Genomic DNA, 20,355 nt, shown 5'->3' with positions numbered 1-20,355 from the left:
AGAAGCTATATATAAAGACAGTGTTGGTGAGACTTTTACTTTTGCATTAGTTTGAAAGACTTGTTACATTAGTTGTGTTGTGAGTTATGGGAAGACAACCTTGTTGTGACAAACTTGGTGTGAAGAAAGGTCCATGGACAGCTGAAGAAGACAAGAAACTCATCAATTTCATTCTTACCAATGGACAATGTTGTTGGCGTGCCGTGCCTAAACTTGCTGGACTTAGGCGTTGTGGTAAGAGTTGTCGTCTTCGTTGGACTAATTATCTTCGTCCTGATTTGAAGAGAGGTCTTCTTACTGAGGTAGAGGAGCAGCTTGTTATTGATCTTCATGCCCGTCTTGGCAACAGGTTATTTATTTACTTTCAGTTGTGTTATCTGAACGTCAAAATACAGTCATCGTATATAATAGTACTACATGTATTTATCTTTATCTCTCTTTTTTCTTTACTACCTTGTACAGTTCCAAAAGTGCAGCCGTAAAACGTTGTGGGGACATTGATATGTTGAGGCGCGAATTTGAACTTGCAATACCCCTCTTTATATTTCGTATGTGATTTCACTACTAGACTTTTGACTCAGAAAATGAAAAAGTACACCCTGGAAATTAAATATATTGTATTTGACACCAAAACTCATATCTCAAAAAATCATTTCTCTTATTATCTTTTAAGAAGAAAATCATGAACATGTCTAGATTATTATTGATGTTAAAAGTTGGTGGTGCATTTGTCTTAAACAAGGTTTTCTTGAGGTGTAAGCAATTGAGTATTTGCTTTCTTTGTAAATTTCAACATAGTAATAGTACCATTCATTTTTTTTCTTTCTATTTTTTATGTGTAAATCATGTATCTTTCACGCATAACTATAAAAACTAGTCTCTTAAGACGATAGTGGATTTTGATATATGGTTGATTGTTATCTCAGGTGGTCGAAGATTGCTTCCAGGTTACCCGGGAGAACAGATAATGAGATTAAAAATCATTGGAACACACACATCAAGAAAAAACTCATTAAAATGGGAATTGATCCCATTACTCATGAGCCTTTGAATAAACAAGCCTCATCCAATGATAGTTCATCATCCCCTGCAGAGAATTTGTCACAACCAGACAAAAACCATGAAGAGAAGGAAATTGATGGAATTGTCAACTCAGATGAGAATTCAAGCTCATCCCCAACTGAAAATTCTTCTGGAGAAGAATCCCTTTTGCTAGATAGCATTTGCAGTGATGATTCTCTAATGAATAGTCTATGGTTGGATGAAACACCATTGGTTGAAGCACTTTGGGAAATGGACACTACACCTATAACAGAAATAGAGAATACCAAAATTGAGATGAATTTTGTGCCTTCTTGGGAGGATAATTGTTCTTGGCTATTGGATTGTCAAGACTTTGGTATTCAGGATTTTGGATTTAATTGCTTCAATGAGATAGAATCAAGTATGCAAACTATAGACATGAAGGAAAATATTAAACATTAGTATATATAAATAAGTAAAGTATATTTACCATGAGCTCAAATTGAAGCTCATTGTGTTGAGTTTTATTTAGTTAGTAATGTTTCTTGGAAGGTGGAAGATGAATCTTTCTTCTTATGAGGTTCTAAGTGAACCAAATAAAAAAAAAAAAAATTTATGGCAAACCAAAAATCATGAAAATGCTACATAGTTAATATACTTGATTCTAATTGGTGTAATTTTATGTGTGCTCTAGTGACAAAACAAAGGTGAAATGTCAAAAGTAATATTAGAGGGTTCTAACATCTGTATATTGTACAAAGATGTTTAATTTGGAAATAATGATAAAATCTTATGTGATTATTTATTCTGCTGTAATCTCTTGTTGCATGAGAAAAATATTTTTACATAATGAAGCAAAGACACAATGGTGCATAAGTTTTTTTTTTAATGACAAATTGTTAGTATGTTAATTGTTATATTAATTTTTTTTACATTTGTCAGGACTTGAACTTTGAACCTTCGACTGCTTTAACGCTTAACTCAACTCGTTCGAGCTTAAGTGGTGCCATAGGTATTGTTTTTCATGTGCACAACATTTCTCTTTTCCCTTTGCTGTGGGGCTATGCCCCTTTTGTTGTGTCTCCCACACTCCGAACCTTTTGTTAGTTCTACCTCGTCATCATTTTCTTCTCAGAAACTATGTGAGAAAGTTATCTCATACTTTTTTTTTTGTGAAAATATGAGTAACCATGTATATAACTATAAGTGATTTGCTCACAACTTTTTTTTTATCAAAAATATTAAGTAATTGAATTTATAGATTCTTTCATTTAGTCCCCGTGAATTTAATTCAGTTGGTAGAGACATCGTACTATTTGTGCAAGAGTAGGGATCTGACCCCTGTACACTCTACTTATTAACTTTTAAAGTGAAATTTCTAAATGTTGTTTAACACTCGCAATTTTCATCAAATGCGCGATTTCTTATTCGACAACCAACAATTTTACTTCAGTAGTGAGTTCATCTATTTATATGAAATATTTTCTCACAAGCAAAAGTTTTTCCATCAACATACCTTTGCGGCATAATCTTCTATACACATTTACGAGAATTACTATTTGACCATCACATTATTTTTATTTTTTTTATAATAAAGAAGGCCAGAGCCTGAAAAAGGAAAATATTACACTGAAATTAACTTAGGGGTAGTATTTATCATTACATCATCTAACAATAAGTGCCTAAGTTGGCTAGGACACAAATTAAAAAACAAAATATTTTTATCCGAAGAGCAACCCAAATTTGCAAGTGTGTTCGCACAACGATTTAACTCCCGGTAAGCATGAGCCACCGAAACATCTCAATTCAAACTCAATAAGCGTCTTATGCTCTACAACAAAGTATGCCCCATAAGGCTTCTTGAAGTACCTGATTTAATTACCTAAGCAACAACAACCGAGTCAACGAGAATAGATACTCTCCCATTAATTTTCTTTCCAAGAAATTTTGACCATACACTTTTTTTTCTACAACTTGGTCAACCAATAAAAAGCAATTGAGGGCAGAGATTAACAACGAAAAGAATCCAGTAAGAATCTCACCGGAAACAACATACCAAGCCACTAACCATCACTCCGTCGAAGAATACCTCCACACCTCGCATTCCTCCATCTTTGCAAGCACAATCGATGTTAAGCTTCACTCCTCCTCTAGAGGCTTCCAACCCACATTCTGAAACATCATTGTTCTTTCCACAACACAATTATATGCACTCTTAGATATGTAATAATCATTTGTAATCTTCAAAACCTGTTGCAACATATCAATTGATCTATGAAAATTATCATCATGAATTTCTCTATTGCGTCACATTCAAATACAATGACAAGCCATTGCACAAAAATCCTTCCAACCAACTCCATTATTTCAAAAAAGAAATACTCCCTCCGTCAAATAATATAAGCAAAAAAAAAAATCTCTTTTTGATGTCCCAAAATATAAGCAAAAAACAACTTTTTTTAATCCTAAAGTCACAAAATTACCCTTAGTCATAATTCACTACTTCATCTGTTTCAAAATGTAAGTCACTTTGGACAAATTACACAAATTAACAAATGTAATTAATGTTGTATGGAAAAGAGAAATTATGATTTAGTTTACAAAATTGTCATTCATTAATGGCATAGAATTAAAAGAAGAGAGAGTAATAAATAGTTAAGGATATAATAGGTAAAGTAGCAATAAATGTTTCACTGGTAATGTAAAGTGACTTATAATTTGGTACAAATTTTTTCCCAAAGTGACTTACAATTTGGAATGGAGGGAGTATTATTTAATTTCCCAATAAACTCTTGGGTAGTTAGCTTCTTTCAATATGACTTTTTAGCTTCCAACACTAAGAAAGCTTATTTTTTCAATTAACGAGGAGTAACATTTACTATGACGCTTTGGTTTGATTTTCATTTTGACAAGGGTAATTTAGGAAACTCAATTGTTTTGGTAAAATTTAGAGTTTCTTAATAAGTGTGAATTTTTTTTTTCTTATACTTCGGGACGGAGGGAGTATATAGTTGCATAAACAGTGCTCCTTACTCTTGATTCGAAATCACTCCTCTTGATTATTTTTTATTTCTTTTTATTTAAATAAGTGATATCCACATACTTTTTAGATTTTATTCGGGATTTCTCCTTTGTGATTTTTTTCATCTGGTGTTGTTTCAATCCCGTCTTAGTACGATGTTTGTCCCGTCTTGATACGATGTTTGTTTTTTTGTTCAAATTTACAGGTTTGTTTCGATCCAAACTCAATGCAGATTCAATAATTTTAACATCATCAACGTTGCATATTCGAATATATGATTTTCCGGACATTTTAAGTTTCTCATCTCAATTGTAGGATTATGATATTAACTTGGATGTTGTAAGTCTGTTTGCACAATCATCCTTATTAGTTTTTGGCAAAATTGAATTTGTAATGATTTCGATTGATGTATTCCCTATAAATTTGAATGAATGAATATTGTTAGTAAAAAAAACAACGCTCTTTGGTACACTTGTTAAACATATTAAAAAAGTAAATTAACGATAAAGTTTTTCTTTTAAAATGATAAAGTGTTAGCGCCGAATATCGAATTTTCAACAAAAAAAAAAATTAATGATAAAGTTAATGTCCCAAAATACTTGTCCTAAATTATAAAGGGAAAACAAACATTTATCTTTTTTAATTAAAATTTACTTATTTTTATAAAATTAAATAAAAATTACATTTAATTTACTTTCTCTTTTATTCTTTTATAACGAATAAAAATAGTTTTTACTTTTTTTTTTTAACAGAAAAAATAGTTGTTACATGCAACTTATTTTATTTGATGTGAGATTTGATTGTGAAAATACAATAAATTCGTTACATAGGGATTACTTGAGATTTAATTATATTTTTGTTCAACAAACTAATTGAAGGAGAGGGGTTTGACGGAGAAGAAAGTAGAAACACGACGGTTCAGCTAAACAACTGCCGAATGCTTTGTGAGTGAGTGAGTGATGGGAAGCAACGGAGAAGGAGAAGTTTCTGTTGCTAAAGAAGATGTTATCGCTAAACTCAAAGACGACGGTGACTTCGACAAACTTCGTTTGAAGATCATTCGTAAGATCAAAGACAATGTAAATTCCCTATTCCCCAATTCCTCTTTTCTTTTCCCTTTAGGGTTTATATCATATTTCAAATTCCTGCTTAATCATACTCGCAATTAGTTTCATAATAATATTATTGCTTATTTCACTATTTTGTTAGTTTTAGTAACAATGTCATGAATTCGTGTAATGATTATAAGATTGCATAACTCTGATTATTGGTGATAGGAAGAGTTGAGAAAACATATTACCTCAATTGTAAAGCAATCTGAGGTGCTCAATCGCGCCGGATCGGAAAATATGAAACCTAGACAGCTTTCTGATGTCATATATGAAGAGGTTGGGTAAGTTTTTCCCCATCAAAGTGACTGTGTGTGTTAATTGCATTTTGCCTCTTCATTATTCATGTTCTTAAATTGCATTCTCGGTTGTTTTTTTTAGGTAAAATGCTTATCTCATTTCATTAAAAATAACATCGTAAATACATGTTGGTATATCGATAAAATTGTGGAAACTAGCTAGTGATGTAGCCGCCCCGGCAAGCCTATGAGCAACTTCATTTGCTTGTCTCCTGATGAACTTAACATCAGAGTTCACAAGATTAGGTTCTTTTGCTGTAAAGACTGTCGACTATCTTAAATTGCATTCGCTGTTATTACTAATAGTTTATGGACTACTTATAGTTCAGGGACCGAATTGAAGATTTACTCTTCTTTTGAAGTAGTTGAGGCAGTTTTGTTTTTGTGGGAACTGTATTTTTAATTTTGCTTTTATTTTAATTTTTTTCAGTGAGAATGTAATGAGCCATATATCCGATAGTTTATGGCAAATAATAAGATCAGATGATGGCATGAAAGGTGAAATCACGGAAACAGTGCAATCGGTCTACGATAAACTGGCAAACCCCAAAAGGAAATATGAGGTTCTGTTATCAACATCTGATGCAATGCCAGTTCAGAGTAATGGTGAAACGGCTTCAGCTACTGAGAATGATGATACTTTGCATGAAAATGAGCCTGAAGAGCCGCCAGGTTTCACTCTCTTACCGAATCATGTGAATAATAACAATCACGGGGATCAGGATAAAGGAAAAGCGCAGGTTCATATGCAAGGATCCACTGCGGAGTGCAAGGAAGATTCCCACCTGTCACAGGATACACTTGGTAAAGATGATCATAACAATGCACCTCCTGGATTTTCAAAAGACGCGGAACAGAATCCATTAGCTGATTGTAGTGATGATGATGATGACCCCGATTTACCGCCTGGTTTTGGTTGATGAATTGCAAGGTGATTTATTTTTTTTTCTTCTGTTTTGGGTGTCTCTTTACATCCCAATATAACATAGGATACATTATTTTTTTCTGATGCGCACGAGGTCAACAATTATCTATAATTTTTGTAGGAACTCATCCCAATTGTTTATGAAATAGATGCAGAATTTTCACAATGAATTCTGCTAAAAGCTATTAACCAATGGAAGCCCTTGTCCATAAATATTTATGGTTTTCTATATATTTATCATCATTTTATTTTTTTGGTACAAAGAGGTTGAAATAAACAGGTTATGTTTCAAAGGAGAATTCAAGGTTATCACAGCTTAAAATTCTTATGGAGAATATTCCCTTTTGCTAGATAGTATATGCAGTCTCAAAGTCTCTAATGAATAGCCTATGCTTGGATTAGACACCATTGGTAGAAGCAGATTGGGAATGGGACACTACACCTATAGCAGAGAATACTGAAAATGACATGAGAGTTATTCCTTTTTGGAGGATACTTGTGTTTGGCTATTTGACTGCCAATTATTTAGTTTTTCATGATTTCGGGTTTACTGTTTCAACGAGATGGAGTAAAGTACACTGCAAACTATAGGGATGAAGAAAGATAACCATTAGTATACAAATAAGTACATCTGGTGGTGAAGGGATATATGCCTTAAAGATCAGGGTTAGAGGTCAAATATCATGAGCACAAATTTAAGTGAGTTTTTTAACACTCTTTTATGTGTGGCAAATGTTAGTATATGTTACTATGTTAGACTTATGTTGTAGGTGAGGATAGAACCCTCAACCTCCTTAACTCCCCCTCCCCAACCATCACTCCACTCTTTATAGAATGTACAGGTGAACTTTTCCTCTTATGAGGTTCCGCAAACCGAATAAAAAAAGATAGCAAACCAAAAGTCATTGAAAATGCTACATAGTTCATATTCTTTCTTCCAATAGCGCTCTAAATTTATGCGTACGCTAGTGACAAAACAAACGTGAAATGTCAAAGTCATATTTGAAGGTTCTAACACCTATTGTACAAAGGTGTGTTTACTTTGAAAATAATGGTAAAATCTTATGTGATTATTATTCTGCTGTATTCTTTTCATTTCCCATTTTCTGTAACAGTAGATATGGATAGCATGTAGACAGTCAATCAAATTGTGCTCATATTTTCTTTAGTTATTGAATGAAGTTTACTGCCAAAGAACAATAAAAAGAAAAAACATGGATGGGAAAAAGACATAGGTTAAATGCTTAAATAGAATACACCTTCATTTTGAAAAGAACATGAGGGTCATCTCATGTTTTAAATTTTTACCATTCAATCTCTTCATGTTTTTTTATATACACACTCATTCAACATATTGAATGAAAATTTGAGATTTAACATGACAAGAGATAAATGTGAACCACTCTTGTTTCTGAGAGAAGTTACATTCATTTCTCTTAAGTTTGTTAAATGACACTCAAATCTTTAATTTTCTTTATCGTTTTTATCATTATTTTTCATAGAATTTTAGTTAGTATTTTAATCTTCTGTATTGGACACTCTTTTGTTTAATCGCGTGAGATATAAGAGGTTAACTATCAATAAAACGTAACTCAGTGAACCCTTAACAAATAATGAAAGGACACCTTTTTATTAATAAATGGACACTTATTAAGGTTTAACACTTTAACTTATGTTTATTCACTTTATCATCATTTTTTGGCAATTAACATAAACTTTTTTCAAAGCAGTGTTTCCACTCAGTTAACAACGAATTGCGATTCAAGGAATTTCTTAATCATGATAGATTAAAGGAGAAAATATGTCCCCATTCATTAGTCATGCTCAATAATGCAAATGATAACACTCCAAGAAGAAAACAACACGATTAGATAGCACACTTAACCCATGGCCTAATAACACCTAAAAGGATTGTAATCGTTCCACTTGTTATCAACGGTTGTGGCATCTCTTCTACTGAAGTGTTGTGCACTACAAGTATGGTTGGTTACTCTCTTGAGCTGGCATAAAATTTTCTCATTTGCTCCTTGTCATTTACCTCAAAGAATAGATAATAATTGTGGTTATTAGCTAGTACATTGCATGTATGTAAAATATTTAATACTTATTATAGGTTTATATGTAGCCATGAGTTTTCTTGCGGTACACGTTGGAAGATATTGCAAATCAAAAGTGCTCACCCACTAAAACACGTCGCAAACCAAATAATGTCTTAATAGTGTTAGTGAATGGTAGTCAAACAAATGAGTTTTCAATGGGTCGTGTGGTCTTCGTCAAGAGGACTCGTTGTTGCCTTTTCCATTTTGAACGATGTTTTCTCTCTAGGCCTCTCATGTATCTTTTATACTCCCAAATATTTCAATTTTACCCTTGCTAAAAATTTCGGTTCGTAAAAGCCAAAGTTTTTTCTAGTTCAAATTCAGGAAAAATTCGGTTAATAGAAACCTAATTTTTTTTTCAAGGAAAACAAATTCGGTTCGTAGCAACCGAAGTTTTTATTGAAGAGCAAAAAAGTAAATTTCAAGGGGAAAAAAGAACCATGGAGGCATAGTTTTAAAACCCGGACCGGTGATCGACCCGGTTGAAGCATTGGTTCACTGGGTCACTGGTCGGACCAGTGGGTTACTGGTCGGACCGCACAACTATTGACCCGGCCTATATAAAAAAAAATTATGACTTAAATTTTATTGCTATAAAATTTAATTAAAAAAATCTTTAAATTTTTTTAACAAATATTCATTTAATTAAAATAAAATACAAAAGCTTCTCATTACAATTTTTTATTTTGATTCTAATGTACATCATATTTTTTAATGTATATAGATAGAAATGAAATATACAATAACTGTGAAAAAAAATTAACAATATGAAACATGACATGCAAAGGATGGTTAAAAGAAAATGGAGACAAGGATTAATTAAAAAAAAAAAAGAATGATTTTTTTTAAAAAAAAAAATAAATAAGAAAAGAAGAAAGAATGATATACAAAGGTCAAATGGCGTCAGTTTTTTAAAAAAATAATAGTCTCAGGATAATTAGTAGTATTATTTATTTATTTTTGGTAGAAAATTAATAGTATTATTATACACAGTATAAAAAAGATCAGTTTTTTAAAAATATATACTAATTTAGCAAAGATTTATCATATAAATATATTTGGCTTGATGGTAAAGTTGAGGTTTAAGTATGGAAAGGTCATGTGTTCAACACTTCCTAGCAACATTTGGTATTTTTTGTGTTATTTATTTAAACTCAAACCGGTTCGGTTCAGGTCTGGTTCACGGGCGGGTTTCACTGGTTCGCGGTTCAACCGTCGAACCGGCCGGTTCATTGCGGGTTTCAATGGTTTAGTTGCAGAACCGGTCCTGCTGCTTGACCGAACCGGCGACATTAACGGTTCCCGGCCGGACCGGTTCGACCGGCCGGTCCGGTCCGGTTTTTAAAACATTGCATGGAGGCCTAAAGAGAAAACATCATTTTGAATAACAGTTGAACGTTTGAACTCTATGTTGAGCGACTCACAATATCTAATAATTTGTTTTGTGGGTTTAAGGTGGGATGAGAGAAGAAGTTTAGAATATCTCATTTATGGTTTGTTGATGAAATGCAAAGATAATAGGATAAAAATCTTGATCCAACATTTGATCGATAAAAGTTTCTCTCATGCTTTTTGAGTTGATATCTGGATTAAAAGTGAATTTTCATAAGAATATATAGGTCGAAATTAATGTTAATATAATAATCAGTGATGCTATGTAGTACAACGTGGTCATAGACGAAATTGCACGATAGTTGGAGAAGCATAAAGACAGGGGTAGTGGCGGTACTAAAGAAGATAAATAATGGGTAAAAAAGTAATAACAAAATAATAATAGTATAATTTTTGTGTTTCTTCTAATTTGGTTTTGTAACGTCTGACATTTCCCTATAATAATACCTTATGTCATTTGGTTAGCTTGCACTTATTCTGATTTCAGCTGCTTTGTATCTTTATCGGGTACACCTCATACATACAAAGATAGGAGGAAGTTACTTCGCCAATAGTACTTCTTCCTTCTTCAAGTTCTTCCTCGCCGTCAAACTACTTCTATCTTTCAGATAAATATGAAAATTTAAAAAAATGTCAATTTTTGGCATCATGAGTATATCGATGAAAAAATCATTGATATAATTAAAATTCTTACCTTCTACATTGATCGTTTAGTGATTAATATATATTTTTTTGGATTTAAAAAAAATGTAGAGACATTTAATTAGTTTATACGTCCAATTTAGGTTGACTAATTTAATTTTTTCAAAAAGAAAATTTAATTTATACGTCTAAATTTGTAATTTCTCACCTCTAGAATTAAAAATATAAAAAAAAATAAAAAAAATAGATGGAATTGACAAAAAAATAATCACATTTTAACAATAAAAAAAAAACCCTAAAACAAGAAGATTCAGTAGCAAAGTGAAATCGAAGAAGAAAATGCAGGCGTGGTTGCTTTGCCCTTGTATCAGATACAAGTTCGAATCGCACTGATCTCAACAACGCCGAAGTTCGTTCTCGTAGCAAGAAGAAACAAACTCCATCAGGTTTTCCTTCTTTCCTTCCTTTTCAGATTTTCCTTTCCCTCTCCCGGTGCTGCCATGTAAGGCGCGCGACGATGCGATTCCACCGCGCGATTTGCGGCCGCGAAGATCGAATTACGTTGCGGCAGAGCTTCACTCAGCTCTGCGATTTTGCGCCAAACCGCCGCTACTGATAACATAGGATAATTCATTATACTTTTATAGATGTACTTTTGAGAATGTATCATTTTGTTCATTGTGTTTTATGTTTGATAACATAAGATTTGTCAATATGAATGCTTAATTAGGTGTAGTGTAGCAAGTAAAAGGGATTGAGTTTGAACTAGTTTTTTTTTCTTAGTAATAACCCTATCAGGGGAAGGGACCTGATAATCAAGAGTTCGACCAAGATAAGTAAAGTCTGGCCAAAAATTATTCCCCCCAGGAGTCGAACTCGGGTTCTCCCCAAACAATTCATCCTAGGGGAGCTCGTTAACGACTTGAGCCAAATTACTTGGTTAGTTTTAACTAGGTCGTTGTGGCAAATTCAAGATTGAATCGCTTTGGAATCGTATGTGTATGATTATCAATTTATTACTTCAAATTTTAGAATTCGGTTTTTATTTGATTTTTAAATGTTGTAAAAACTTTCGTTCCCAAGTTAGTTTTAAGCTACTAGTTTGTAGTTGGATCTATGGGATTGTTTACTTCGATGGACGTTTATGTTTTCATTTCCTATTTTGTTTTCTTTGCTTCCCATACAATCCTTGAAAACAACATGGAAGTTTTGTAATTAAATGTAAAAACAGGAAATGAAAATGGAAACCATTTTCCAAGGTCAACAGAAGTTTCCAAATTTCTCACATTGAATGTCTCAACTTACTATAACAATGTGAAAATTAGAAGAAAACAAATTGACAAATATAATATACAATGGTTAGTGTTTTAAGTGATTTTAAACAAAATTGTAAGCACACTAAATACAGTTTATAGCTAGTTCAAGGGATAATTGAATAGTGGCATTAAGGTAGCGACACGGTTAAGTGCATTGGTGGTTGTGAATCGGAAGAATCGGCGTGACATTTCTTCTTTGGACGTCCTATGTTTTTTGGAATTATGGAGAGGACTGTTATGATGGATGGGGATTTGTGCTGTTCTGCACTCCAATCAACAGGCAAATATGTATCAAATTACTGGTTTATTGTGTGAGTGGGTGGCTGTGCGGATCGGGATGGGGGTGGTGGGAAGGGCACACTAACAAAGATTTGTGGTGTGTGTGCGTGTGTTTGATTGATTGATATGGAAATCGAGGAATGAGAGGTTGTTTCCAAGTAAAAATTGTAAACATAGTGGAAGATGTCAAGATGCTTACTTGAAATTGGTTGAAGTTTAAAATAAAAGGATTCCCCTACTCCTTCTCCCAGTGGGAGGCCATCCCATTGTGTGATTTGGTATGGCTTGATTTATATAGATTGGAAGCGTTTTTGAATGCTGAAAGTTTGTTGGCGTGGTGGTTGTGTGTACTGATTACAGTTGGACAACTTTTCAGTATAATTGATGCATTGAGTGGAGGTATTAGGTGCAGAACTGGACTGATTGTAGAAGGTTGTTTTGTGTTTAGGCTTGGTAAACTTGTTTTAATGAAGGTTTAGTTTCCCAAAGATATAAAATGGGAGGATGGGAGATGTTAATGATTAGGAGTATGGTCAGGATTGGAAAGGCTGGAGCAGAAATTAGTGAGAAGTTTTGCTTTTCATGTGAGGATGAGTTGTCTTGCGAGTAGGTTCAGACAAGAATTTCATAAAACATGTTTGGCTAGGATTATTTCTTCTGGTTTTCCTATCTTGCTGAAATTTCTGGTTTTCAGCAATTTTATATGTTTTGTAATATATATGAGTTGGCTCTCTTTTGTTAAGCTAATTATACTGTTGCACTTCTTGTGTCTTGTTTTAGTGAATTTGCTTTTCCAAAAAAAGGTTAGAGCTAGTTCAATTCTTATGTTGATTTAAGTACTCTATTTCAATCCAGAGTTCAGACAATAAGACACCACCTCTTTTAAGTATTTTGTGAGGGACGAGAGGAACTTACTGGATCTGAAGTGATGGGTCGCTCTGCATACTGTATTGCCCTTTCCAGTTCCAGGGTTAACTCTGTGAACATAGTGGCGAGATTTTGTTACTTTCAATTTTCTCCTCTTTATTTAGGAACTTCAGTGGAGGAATTGATTACTAATTTACAGAGTGTAAAGATAATCTTTGCCTTATATGTAAAGCAAAGAGTCTAAAATCTAGAGAAGGTTTGAAAGAAAAAAATAATCAAACACAGCCACTGGCTGGTTCCTGTGTAAAAACCAGGAAAGTGGAAGTTCCTCTTGATGAGATTCTGGCTTCAGTAATCATGTGAAGGATCTGCCACATAAAAGTTAAGCTTTAGCTTTTATATTATAGGCTAAGACCTTTCAAAGAACAGGACCTGTAACATACATGTCTGAGGGATACTAAATTACAATTATTAACTTTAACATCCTTGACACAATTCACCTGAAATCTAATTGCAAGAAAACAACTCCCAAAATGCTATGCCCTACTCTCATTACTAACCCTAGCTCATCAAGAGTTCTTGGGTCTTACAAATTAGACACTTAATTGTCGTAAACCTAATACAAAATGCTACCCATAAACAAAAAGCCACAAAAGTATAGGTATACAAACCCTATTATAATTATAGTATTTTTTCTACTGTCTAGTACCATTCTTTTTCTAGCATTATCACTTATTTCTGATAAATTGTGCAGGAGTTACCATATTGATAATTTTCTAGCATTATGGGTGAATTTACTATTCAGATTAGCAATGACCTTGTTAATAAGCTTGTTGATGATCCGGTAGTAAAGAAGAAAACTAGAAGGGTCAAGCGTAAGGTGGCAAGAGAGACTGAAAAGCCCCAGCAGGCAGCAGTAGAAGCCGAGATTGCACCTTCTCCAGTATGGCCAGTGCAGCCCCCTTTGTTTGTACCTGCTACATTGCCTGTACACCCTTCCCAGGCAGAGTTAGAAGGCATTCGGTCTGTGCTTCAGGAAAGCGAGAAGGTTTTGGAAAGATTGCAAAAGCAAGAGGAGCAGTTGTTGCAGGAAGTAACCCAAAAGGCAAATGATCTGCATGAGAAAGAGTATAAGCTTCCAGAGCCAAAGCCTGAGCGTTGCATGGCTGAGAGGCTTGCTTCGGTAGCATGTTACAAGGAACATATCAAGGACCCTTTGAAGTGTGCTGGTTTTGTTAACAATTTTGCAGATTGCTTACGTAGGCTTGGTCCTTTAGGTGGCAAATAAGTTATACTGAGAAGTCGTTACAAAGAAATTCATATGAATGAAATGCAAATAAACTTGTAAACTACATCCTGACAAATATTTTCTTGCTGCCCATTTTTGTGTAACATTTCGGTCTCAACATTGAACTGTTTTCTAGTTCAATGCAAGTGACATTGTCTGTTTGGAATTTGAACATTCTCTTATTTTGTGTTGTCCACCAGCTACTTATTTTTCAAACCATGATCTAAAGGAAATTCAATTATGTTCCAAAAATAGAGAGATTACAAATTGAAGTTGAATTGCAGACTTTTAGCTTGTTTTATTTGTTTGCAGAGACAATTAGGCTGTAGGTTGTGAAGAATTTCTTAGTGCTCTTGCAGTCTTGTTCACAAATGAGTTACTTTTTTACTACCTTCTATCTTGATTAATCAAATTATGAATATTAAGAAAGTTTATAATAATATAATTTTTTTTTACAGTATAATAATATAAAATTTATGAATAACTAGACGCTTACCCGTGCGATGCACGGGTCTTATACTCTATTTTATATTATAATGTCAAAAAATTATTTGTATAAGTCGTAATTTAAAATTGAAATAATAGGTATTATCAAAATAATAGTAACAATAAAAGTTATCTAATTGTGATATAGATGTTAAATATGTATTTATACATTTAAAAAACTTATTTATTTATACATCACATTTGAAGTTACTTTGGTATTTTCTTCGTTAACATTGGTTAACAATATTTTTAACTCATTCTTTAAAATAACTTTGAAAATGACAACATATAATTGACCATGAAAAACAATTGGCGTTGAATAATGCATGATTCTGAGTTGGATAAACTACTTCATTATCGAATTTGTCATTTATATTAATTTGAATTTCATTGGAGCAAAGATAAACCAACTTAATTCATTCTCAAAATCGAATATGATAAAAATCATGCCGGACATACCAACCATTAGTAATTTTTTTTTTTTACTAACATTAGGAAATAGTCCTAACAATCGACCAACTCCTTATATACACAAAGAATGGACAAAAGATTATTAGCAAAAACATTAACTATTTTGAACAAAAAACAATAAAATACACAAAATAATAAAATTAAAATGGATAATAACCAAAAACAATTATAATTATAATTATAATTATTAGTACCACACATTAAATGGATGTAAGTGATGTGGCTAAATGAAAAGTTTTGATTGGTTTGTGGATTAGGGTTTAGATAGACAATTGGACAACTATCTAGGATTTATATATATATATATATTAGTATTGCTTTATAAATTTACTTTTTAGGAAAAAGAATCAATGTATGTTTTTCCTGTGATTTTGGGGTGAGAAAAGTTCCTCCGTTCAATTTTTTTTGTATTGCCATCACCCTTGCTACCACCATCTTTATCTTTTAAACCATTTCGAATTTTCTCTTGTCCTAAATTGCATGTTGATTTGGAACAAATTTATGACGACAACCTGAGCTAGTATGTTATGATGTCGGATGGTGTTGCTGATAAGTGAGTGTTTTAGGAGGGTAATAAAATGTTTAACCAGAATGAATGTATGAAGTAATTAAACGTAGTTATTTAATCAAAGGAGAACTTTTTGTGTGTTGCGAGGACATAATCGTACTTTAGTCTTTTGGATCGATAATCACTAGACTCAACTGTTATTTATTTATCATCACAACAAAACAAAAGTCACAAAAAAACAGAAACTTGTTTTGGTCAATCACTATTTATTCATATGCAACAATAAAAACCGGACCACAAGGTACAAACGTTTGCCGGCTGTATTTAAAAATATCTATGATCACTGCGTGTTACGTCCACATGAACCAACGAGGGAATCTTATGATAGAAAAACTGCCGGAACTTGAAAGAAACATGAGTTGCACAATCAATAATTTCGTTAAGAGTAGTGTCATATGTCTAAAACTAATATTTAACAATTTTTTAGAGCATGAGAGTTGTCTCAAATGGTCATACAAATATTATTTCTCTTTTATTAAAGTTGTCAAATAAAATTAATAAGTAAAATTGATAATGTTAATACTAAAAAAAGATAAATACTCAAAAGATAAAGTTAATACTCAAAAGATGACTTTTTATGTTTTTAATATGTTAAATACATAAGTTTCGAGGGAAAACTTTCATATATTAATATGTTTAACTAGTGTCCCGAAAGCACTGTCTAGCATTTTCCAAATCAAAATTGTGATTTATTTAAAAATACATAATCGTACCAAATTGTGTCATTTAAATAAATTGAGACTAAATTAACCGATTTTTTTTTACCAAAAATTAACCGATTTTAAAATTAAAAACTAAATTATATTAACTTACATAAACTAAAGACCAAATTAACCAGTTTTAAATTTTATTTTATTTTCAAAATCAGCATCTGACTCACCGGACTAGACTGCTAATTTATTTCGGAAGTCAATTCCGACCAATTTTCAAGTATTTGTTTTACACAACCAATTTTCAAGTTAAAGGACATTAATTTGATTGGGGGTATCATTTCTTGTAGATTCCATTTACGGTGGCTTTTATCTCATCCATCTACAGTTCTTGCAAAACACATATTTGTCGTTTTTGCATATTCCCATTACATCGCTGTCTCTCTTCTCATTTTATACATACATGTCCTTAACCTCTCATAGCATAACATATTTTCAACTCTTTCCTTTATCATCAATCCCTAAACCCAATAATAGCAAAACACCAATAACAAACAATCATGTCTTCACTCACAAATTTTTTGTTCCAAAACACCTACATAAAAGATTGGTTCAGTGGTGACATCACAACAACACTCATCGTACCATTCTTAATAATTACCACAGTAACTTGGTATTTTTACCTCTTCTTCATCAAATCCAAAGCCCAGAAACTTCCACCAGGCCCACCGGGCCTTCCTTTCTTCGGTAACCTCCTATCTCTCGACCCAGAACTTCACACTTACTTCGCAAGCCTGGCCCAAGCCCACGGTCCAATTTTCAAACTCTGGCTCGGTAGCAAACTCGGAATCGTGTTAACTTCACCTACGACGGCGCGTGAGGTGTTAAAAGACCACGACACCGTTTTCGCCAACCGTGATGTCCCCGCCGCCGGTAGAGCCGCCACATACGGCGGCACGGATATAGTATGGAGCCCGTATGGACCAGAATGGAGGATGCTGAGAAAAGTCTGTGTCCTCAAGATGCTTAGCAACACGACTCTTGACTCCGTTTACGAGCTCCGGCGCGGTGAAGTTCGAAAAGCGGTCGGGTCTATTTATAATCGGGTCGGGTCGACGGTGAATATTGGGGAGGAAGTTTTTCTGACGGTTTTGAATGTGATTACTACCATGATGTGGGGTGCGGCGGTGGAAGGGGAAGAGAGGGTAAGTATAGGGGTGGAGTTCAGGGAGACGGTGGCGGGAATTGTACATCTTTTGGGGAAACCGAATTTGTCGGACTTTTTTCCCGGGTTGGCCCGATTTGATTTACAAGGTGTGGTGAAAGAGATGAATAAGTTAGCTCCACGTTTTGATAGGATATTTGAAAAAATGATTGGTGAACGTGTGAAGAAAGAAGGGGAGGGGAAAGAAAATGAAAGTAAGGATTTTTTGCAGTTTTTGTTGAATTTGAAGGATGAGGGTGATTCTAAGACACCATTCACAAGCACCCATGTTAAGGCTCTACTCATGGTATGCTATTTTCATCCACATTTTTGCCATATAATTTGATTAAAAGAACTTTGATGTAGGTTTTTTTTAAAAAGAAAATTATTAAGTTCCATTTAAGTTGATCATTTTGGTTAGATGAAATTTAGAGCCAAAATAAAATTTGATTGGAGCAATCAAATAGTTAGGTTTGTTTGATCTCCAAAATATAAGTAATCGACAGAGTAGAATATGACGGTATAAGACAAAACAACAAAGGACAAAGTTTAAGGTGTTGATCAAATTTTATTTTATAAGATGTTTGGTGGACAAAAGGTTATTTTGATATTTTAGACAACGTGTGCAGAGGATAAAAAGTTGTCTAGTGCTTCAGTGAGGGACAAGAATCTCATTTTGTGTCCAATCCCAAGAATGATTTTCAAATCAAACATAATACAACTGAAGTTGTGCTGTTTAGTCCCTTATATTTTTTAGCACATCAAACACATGCATAATTACACTCTTTTATTATGTGATTTTGGTCTACACCAAGTTCTAATTGCATACATCGAGTTCTTCATGTATTAGGAACGACTAATTTTAGTGCTTGTGTTCTAATTGTGCAAATTAGGTCATCTGAATATTACAATTGTGTAATTTTAGTCCTTTATTTCAATGCTTCAATTGGGTCTTTTAGGCATTAGAATTGTGCATTTTGATTCTTCAATCATATTGACGTTCAATTTCTTATTAAAATGTTGATGTGTCTCGTGTAAGCATGACTTGGTTGGTCTTAAGGCGCCAAGGTCATGCTCACATGTAACATATTAGTGTTTTAATTTCAATTAGAAATTGAACGACGATCAAACATAGGCTAATTCTATGGTGCACAAGCGATTGAGGAAAATCTTGTGTCATGCACAAGTTAGTTTTTAGTTTCCACCATAATTTCCACCATTAGATCAAATAAGATAAGATGAGATTTATTAATTTAATAGTAAAAAGCACGTTTGTGTATGGTGCAAGAAAGTGCAATTAAACTTTTTTAAAATCATGGTTATACTAAACAAAATGTTAATATAAACAGGACATGGTTGTGGGTGGATCAGACACATCCTCCAACACAATTGAGTTTGCATTGGCAGAAATGATGAACAACCCAGAAGTAATGAAGAAAGTTCAAGAGGAGTTAGAAGCTGTGGTTGGAAAAGATAACTTGGTAGAAGAGTCTCACACTCATAAGTTACCTTACTTACATGCAGTGATGAAAGAAACACTTCGTTTGCACCCAGCACTTCCACTTTTAGTCCCTCATTGTCCAAGTGAAACCACCAATGTTGGAGGCTACACAATTCCAAAGGGATCTCGTGTGTTTGTGAACGTTTGGGCTATTCATAGAGACCCTTCCATTTGGGAGAACCCACTAGAATTTGATCCTACAAGGTTCTTGGATGGTAAATGGGATTACAGTGGAAATGACTTCAATTATTTTCCATTTGGTTCTGGGAGAAGGATTTGTGCCGGAATAGCAATGGCTGAGAGGACTGTTTTGTACTTTATAGCTACCCTTGTGCACTTGTTTGAATGGACTATACCACAAGGAGAAAAGTTGGAGGTATCAGAGAAATTTGGTATTGTTCTTAAAAAGAAGACACCTTTGCTTGCCATACCCACGCCGCGACTTTCCAATTCAGAGCTTTATAAATAGAATTGAATACTATACTCAATGTTTATATTGTCATATAGGCAATTAGTACAGTGGGAAAATGTTGTCTATATTCTACAATATTTGATGTTTGAAAATCGATCATATATTGGATGATGATTGACATCGCAATCTTTGAGTAAAAGTTCAAGTCATTATGTCCTTATGGATGAGATAGTAACTTGGCCGGTGTTGATTGAAACCAAATATAAATCGAGTTTCGAGATACTTGCATATGATTTTCCTATGTTTTTAGTTGAACTGGCGACACTGATTGTGCATGGCCTCAATTGTGAGGACGGGTAATATAATGAACTTTTACTGAACGGAGAGCATTATTGGTCGTTGTAAAAGGTTTGAACGATTTTCAAGCATCTGTGATCATTGTAGATCATATGAAAAGTTTTCCACCTTAGAAACCAGCTATCATATAGTGATCAAGGGGAGCTGGATTCACCACTCAATGTTAGTAAATAGTATAATCATTTGCTATTTATGCATCACGTATTTTTCTAAGCGTATTCATTGTCTTCCAAATGTTTTCAATAAAAGTATTTATTCCAAATGGCTTGAAGTCTGCAAAAAGCTAAAAACATTACCTATAATACCATAATGATGGTTACTTGAGGTTTTTGTCTATGTCTTACTAGCTAATAGAGTACTTTTTTTTTTAATAGTAATCAAATTAAGATCTTATGAGCCTAAGGGTAACGAAGAGTAATGGTAGGTCTATAACCAATATCTCTAT

At 33.5% G+C, this 20,355-nt stretch overlaps 4 protein-coding genes across 8 annotated transcripts; all 4 read left to right on the top strand.

Annotated features, from left to right (window-relative positions):
* On the top strand, nucleotides 1–1,839 carry LOC123887263 (MYB-like transcription factor ODO1). Its single transcript, XM_045936546.1, has 2 exons — nucleotides 1–349; nucleotides 927–1,839. The coding sequence occupies exons 1-2, from the start codon at nucleotides 87–89 to the stop codon at nucleotides 1,483–1,485; spliced, it is 822 nt and encodes a 273-aa protein (XP_045792502.1). The 5' UTR covers nucleotides 1–86; the 3' UTR covers nucleotides 1,486–1,839.
* Nucleotides 1,840–4,889: 3,050 nt separating this feature from the next.
* Nucleotides 4,890–7,451, top strand: LOC123887264. Of its 4 annotated transcripts, none has more exons than XM_045936549.1 (4): nucleotides 4,890–5,124; nucleotides 5,323–5,438; nucleotides 5,884–6,384; nucleotides 6,734–7,451. In XM_045936549.1, exons 1-3 carry the CDS (start codon nucleotides 5,005–5,007, stop codon nucleotides 6,371–6,373), a joined length of 726 nt encoding a protein of 241 aa, XP_045792505.1. In that variant the 5' UTR covers nucleotides 4,890–5,004; the 3' UTR covers nucleotides 6,374–6,384; nucleotides 6,734–7,451. The 4 variants fall into 4 exon arrangements, with proteins under 4 accessions (XP_045792505.1, XP_045792504.1, XP_045792503.1 ...); XM_045936548.1 differs by having other exon boundaries at nucleotides 6,730–7,451; XM_045936547.1 differs by having other exon boundaries at nucleotides 6,643–7,451.
* Nucleotides 7,452–10,757: 3,306 nt separating this feature from the next.
* On the top strand, nucleotides 10,758–14,443 carry LOC123887262. Its single transcript, XM_045936545.1, has 2 exons — nucleotides 10,758–10,957; nucleotides 13,728–14,443. The coding sequence occupies exon 2, from the start codon at nucleotides 13,758–13,760 to the stop codon at nucleotides 14,259–14,261; it is 504 nt and encodes a 167-aa protein (XP_045792501.1). The 5' UTR covers nucleotides 10,758–10,957; nucleotides 13,728–13,757; the 3' UTR covers nucleotides 14,262–14,443.
* A 2,332-nt stretch (nucleotides 14,444–16,775) lies between these two features.
* LOC123887260 (flavonoid 3'-monooxygenase CYP75B137-like) lies at nucleotides 16,776–20,128 on the top strand. Of its 2 annotated transcripts, XM_045936544.1 has the most exons (3): nucleotides 16,895–17,947; nucleotides 18,990–19,617; nucleotides 19,674–20,128. In XM_045936544.1, the coding sequence occupies exons 1-2, from the start codon at nucleotides 16,997–16,999 to the stop codon at nucleotides 19,608–19,610; spliced, it is 1,572 nt and encodes a 523-aa protein (XP_045792500.1). In that variant the 5' UTR covers nucleotides 16,895–16,996; the 3' UTR covers nucleotides 19,611–19,617; nucleotides 19,674–20,128. The 2 variants fall into 2 exon arrangements, with proteins under 2 accessions (XP_045792499.1, XP_045792500.1); XM_045936543.1 differs by having other exon boundaries at nucleotides 16,776–17,947; nucleotides 18,990–20,128.
* The last annotated feature ends 227 nt before the right edge of the window (nucleotides 20,129–20,355 follow it).

The sequence above is a fragment of the Trifolium pratense genome, linkage group LG5 (assembly GCF_020283565.1).
Source record: "Trifolium pratense cultivar HEN17-A07 linkage group LG5, ARS_RC_1.1, whole genome shotgun sequence".
NCBI lineage: Eukaryota > Viridiplantae > Streptophyta > Magnoliopsida > Fabales > Fabaceae > Trifolium > Trifolium pratense.
Note: the sequence above shows the minus strand (reverse complement) of the source record. Positions and strands in the feature narration are given on the sequence as shown.

What these genes read in the sequence shown, in the direction of transcription:
- LOC123887260 (XM_045936543.1), top strand. Translation starts at nt 16,997, where the DNA reads ATGTCTTCACTCACAAATTTTTTGTTCCAAAACACCTACATAAAAGAT. An exon ending in ATGTTAAGGCTCTACTCATG is followed by an intron (nt 17,948 to 18,989) that starts GTATGCTATTTT and finishes TAATATAAACAG; the next exon opens with GACATGGTTGTGGGTGGATC.
- LOC123887264 (XM_045936549.1), top strand. Translation starts at nt 5,005, where the DNA reads ATGGGAAGCAACGGAGAAGGAGAAGTTTCTGTTGCTAAAGAAGATGTT. An exon ending in TTCGTAAGATCAAAGACAAT is followed by an intron (nt 5,125 to 5,322) that starts GTAAATTCCCTA and finishes TATTGGTGATAG; the next exon opens with GAAGAGTTGAGAAAACATAT. An exon ending in GTCATATATGAAGAGGTTGG is followed by an intron (nt 5,439 to 5,883) that starts GTAAGTTTTTCC and finishes AATTTTTTTCAG; the next exon opens with TGAGAATGTAATGAGCCATA.
- LOC123887263 (XM_045936546.1), top strand. Translation starts at nt 87, where the DNA reads ATGGGAAGACAACCTTGTTGTGACAAACTTGGTGTGAAGAAAGGTCCA. An exon ending in CATGCCCGTCTTGGCAACAG is followed by an intron (nt 350 to 926) that starts GTTATTTATTTA and finishes TTGTTATCTCAG; the next exon opens with GTGGTCGAAGATTGCTTCCA.
- LOC123887262 (XM_045936545.1), top strand. Translation starts at nt 13,758, where the DNA reads ATGGGTGAATTTACTATTCAGATTAGCAATGACCTTGTTAATAAGCTT.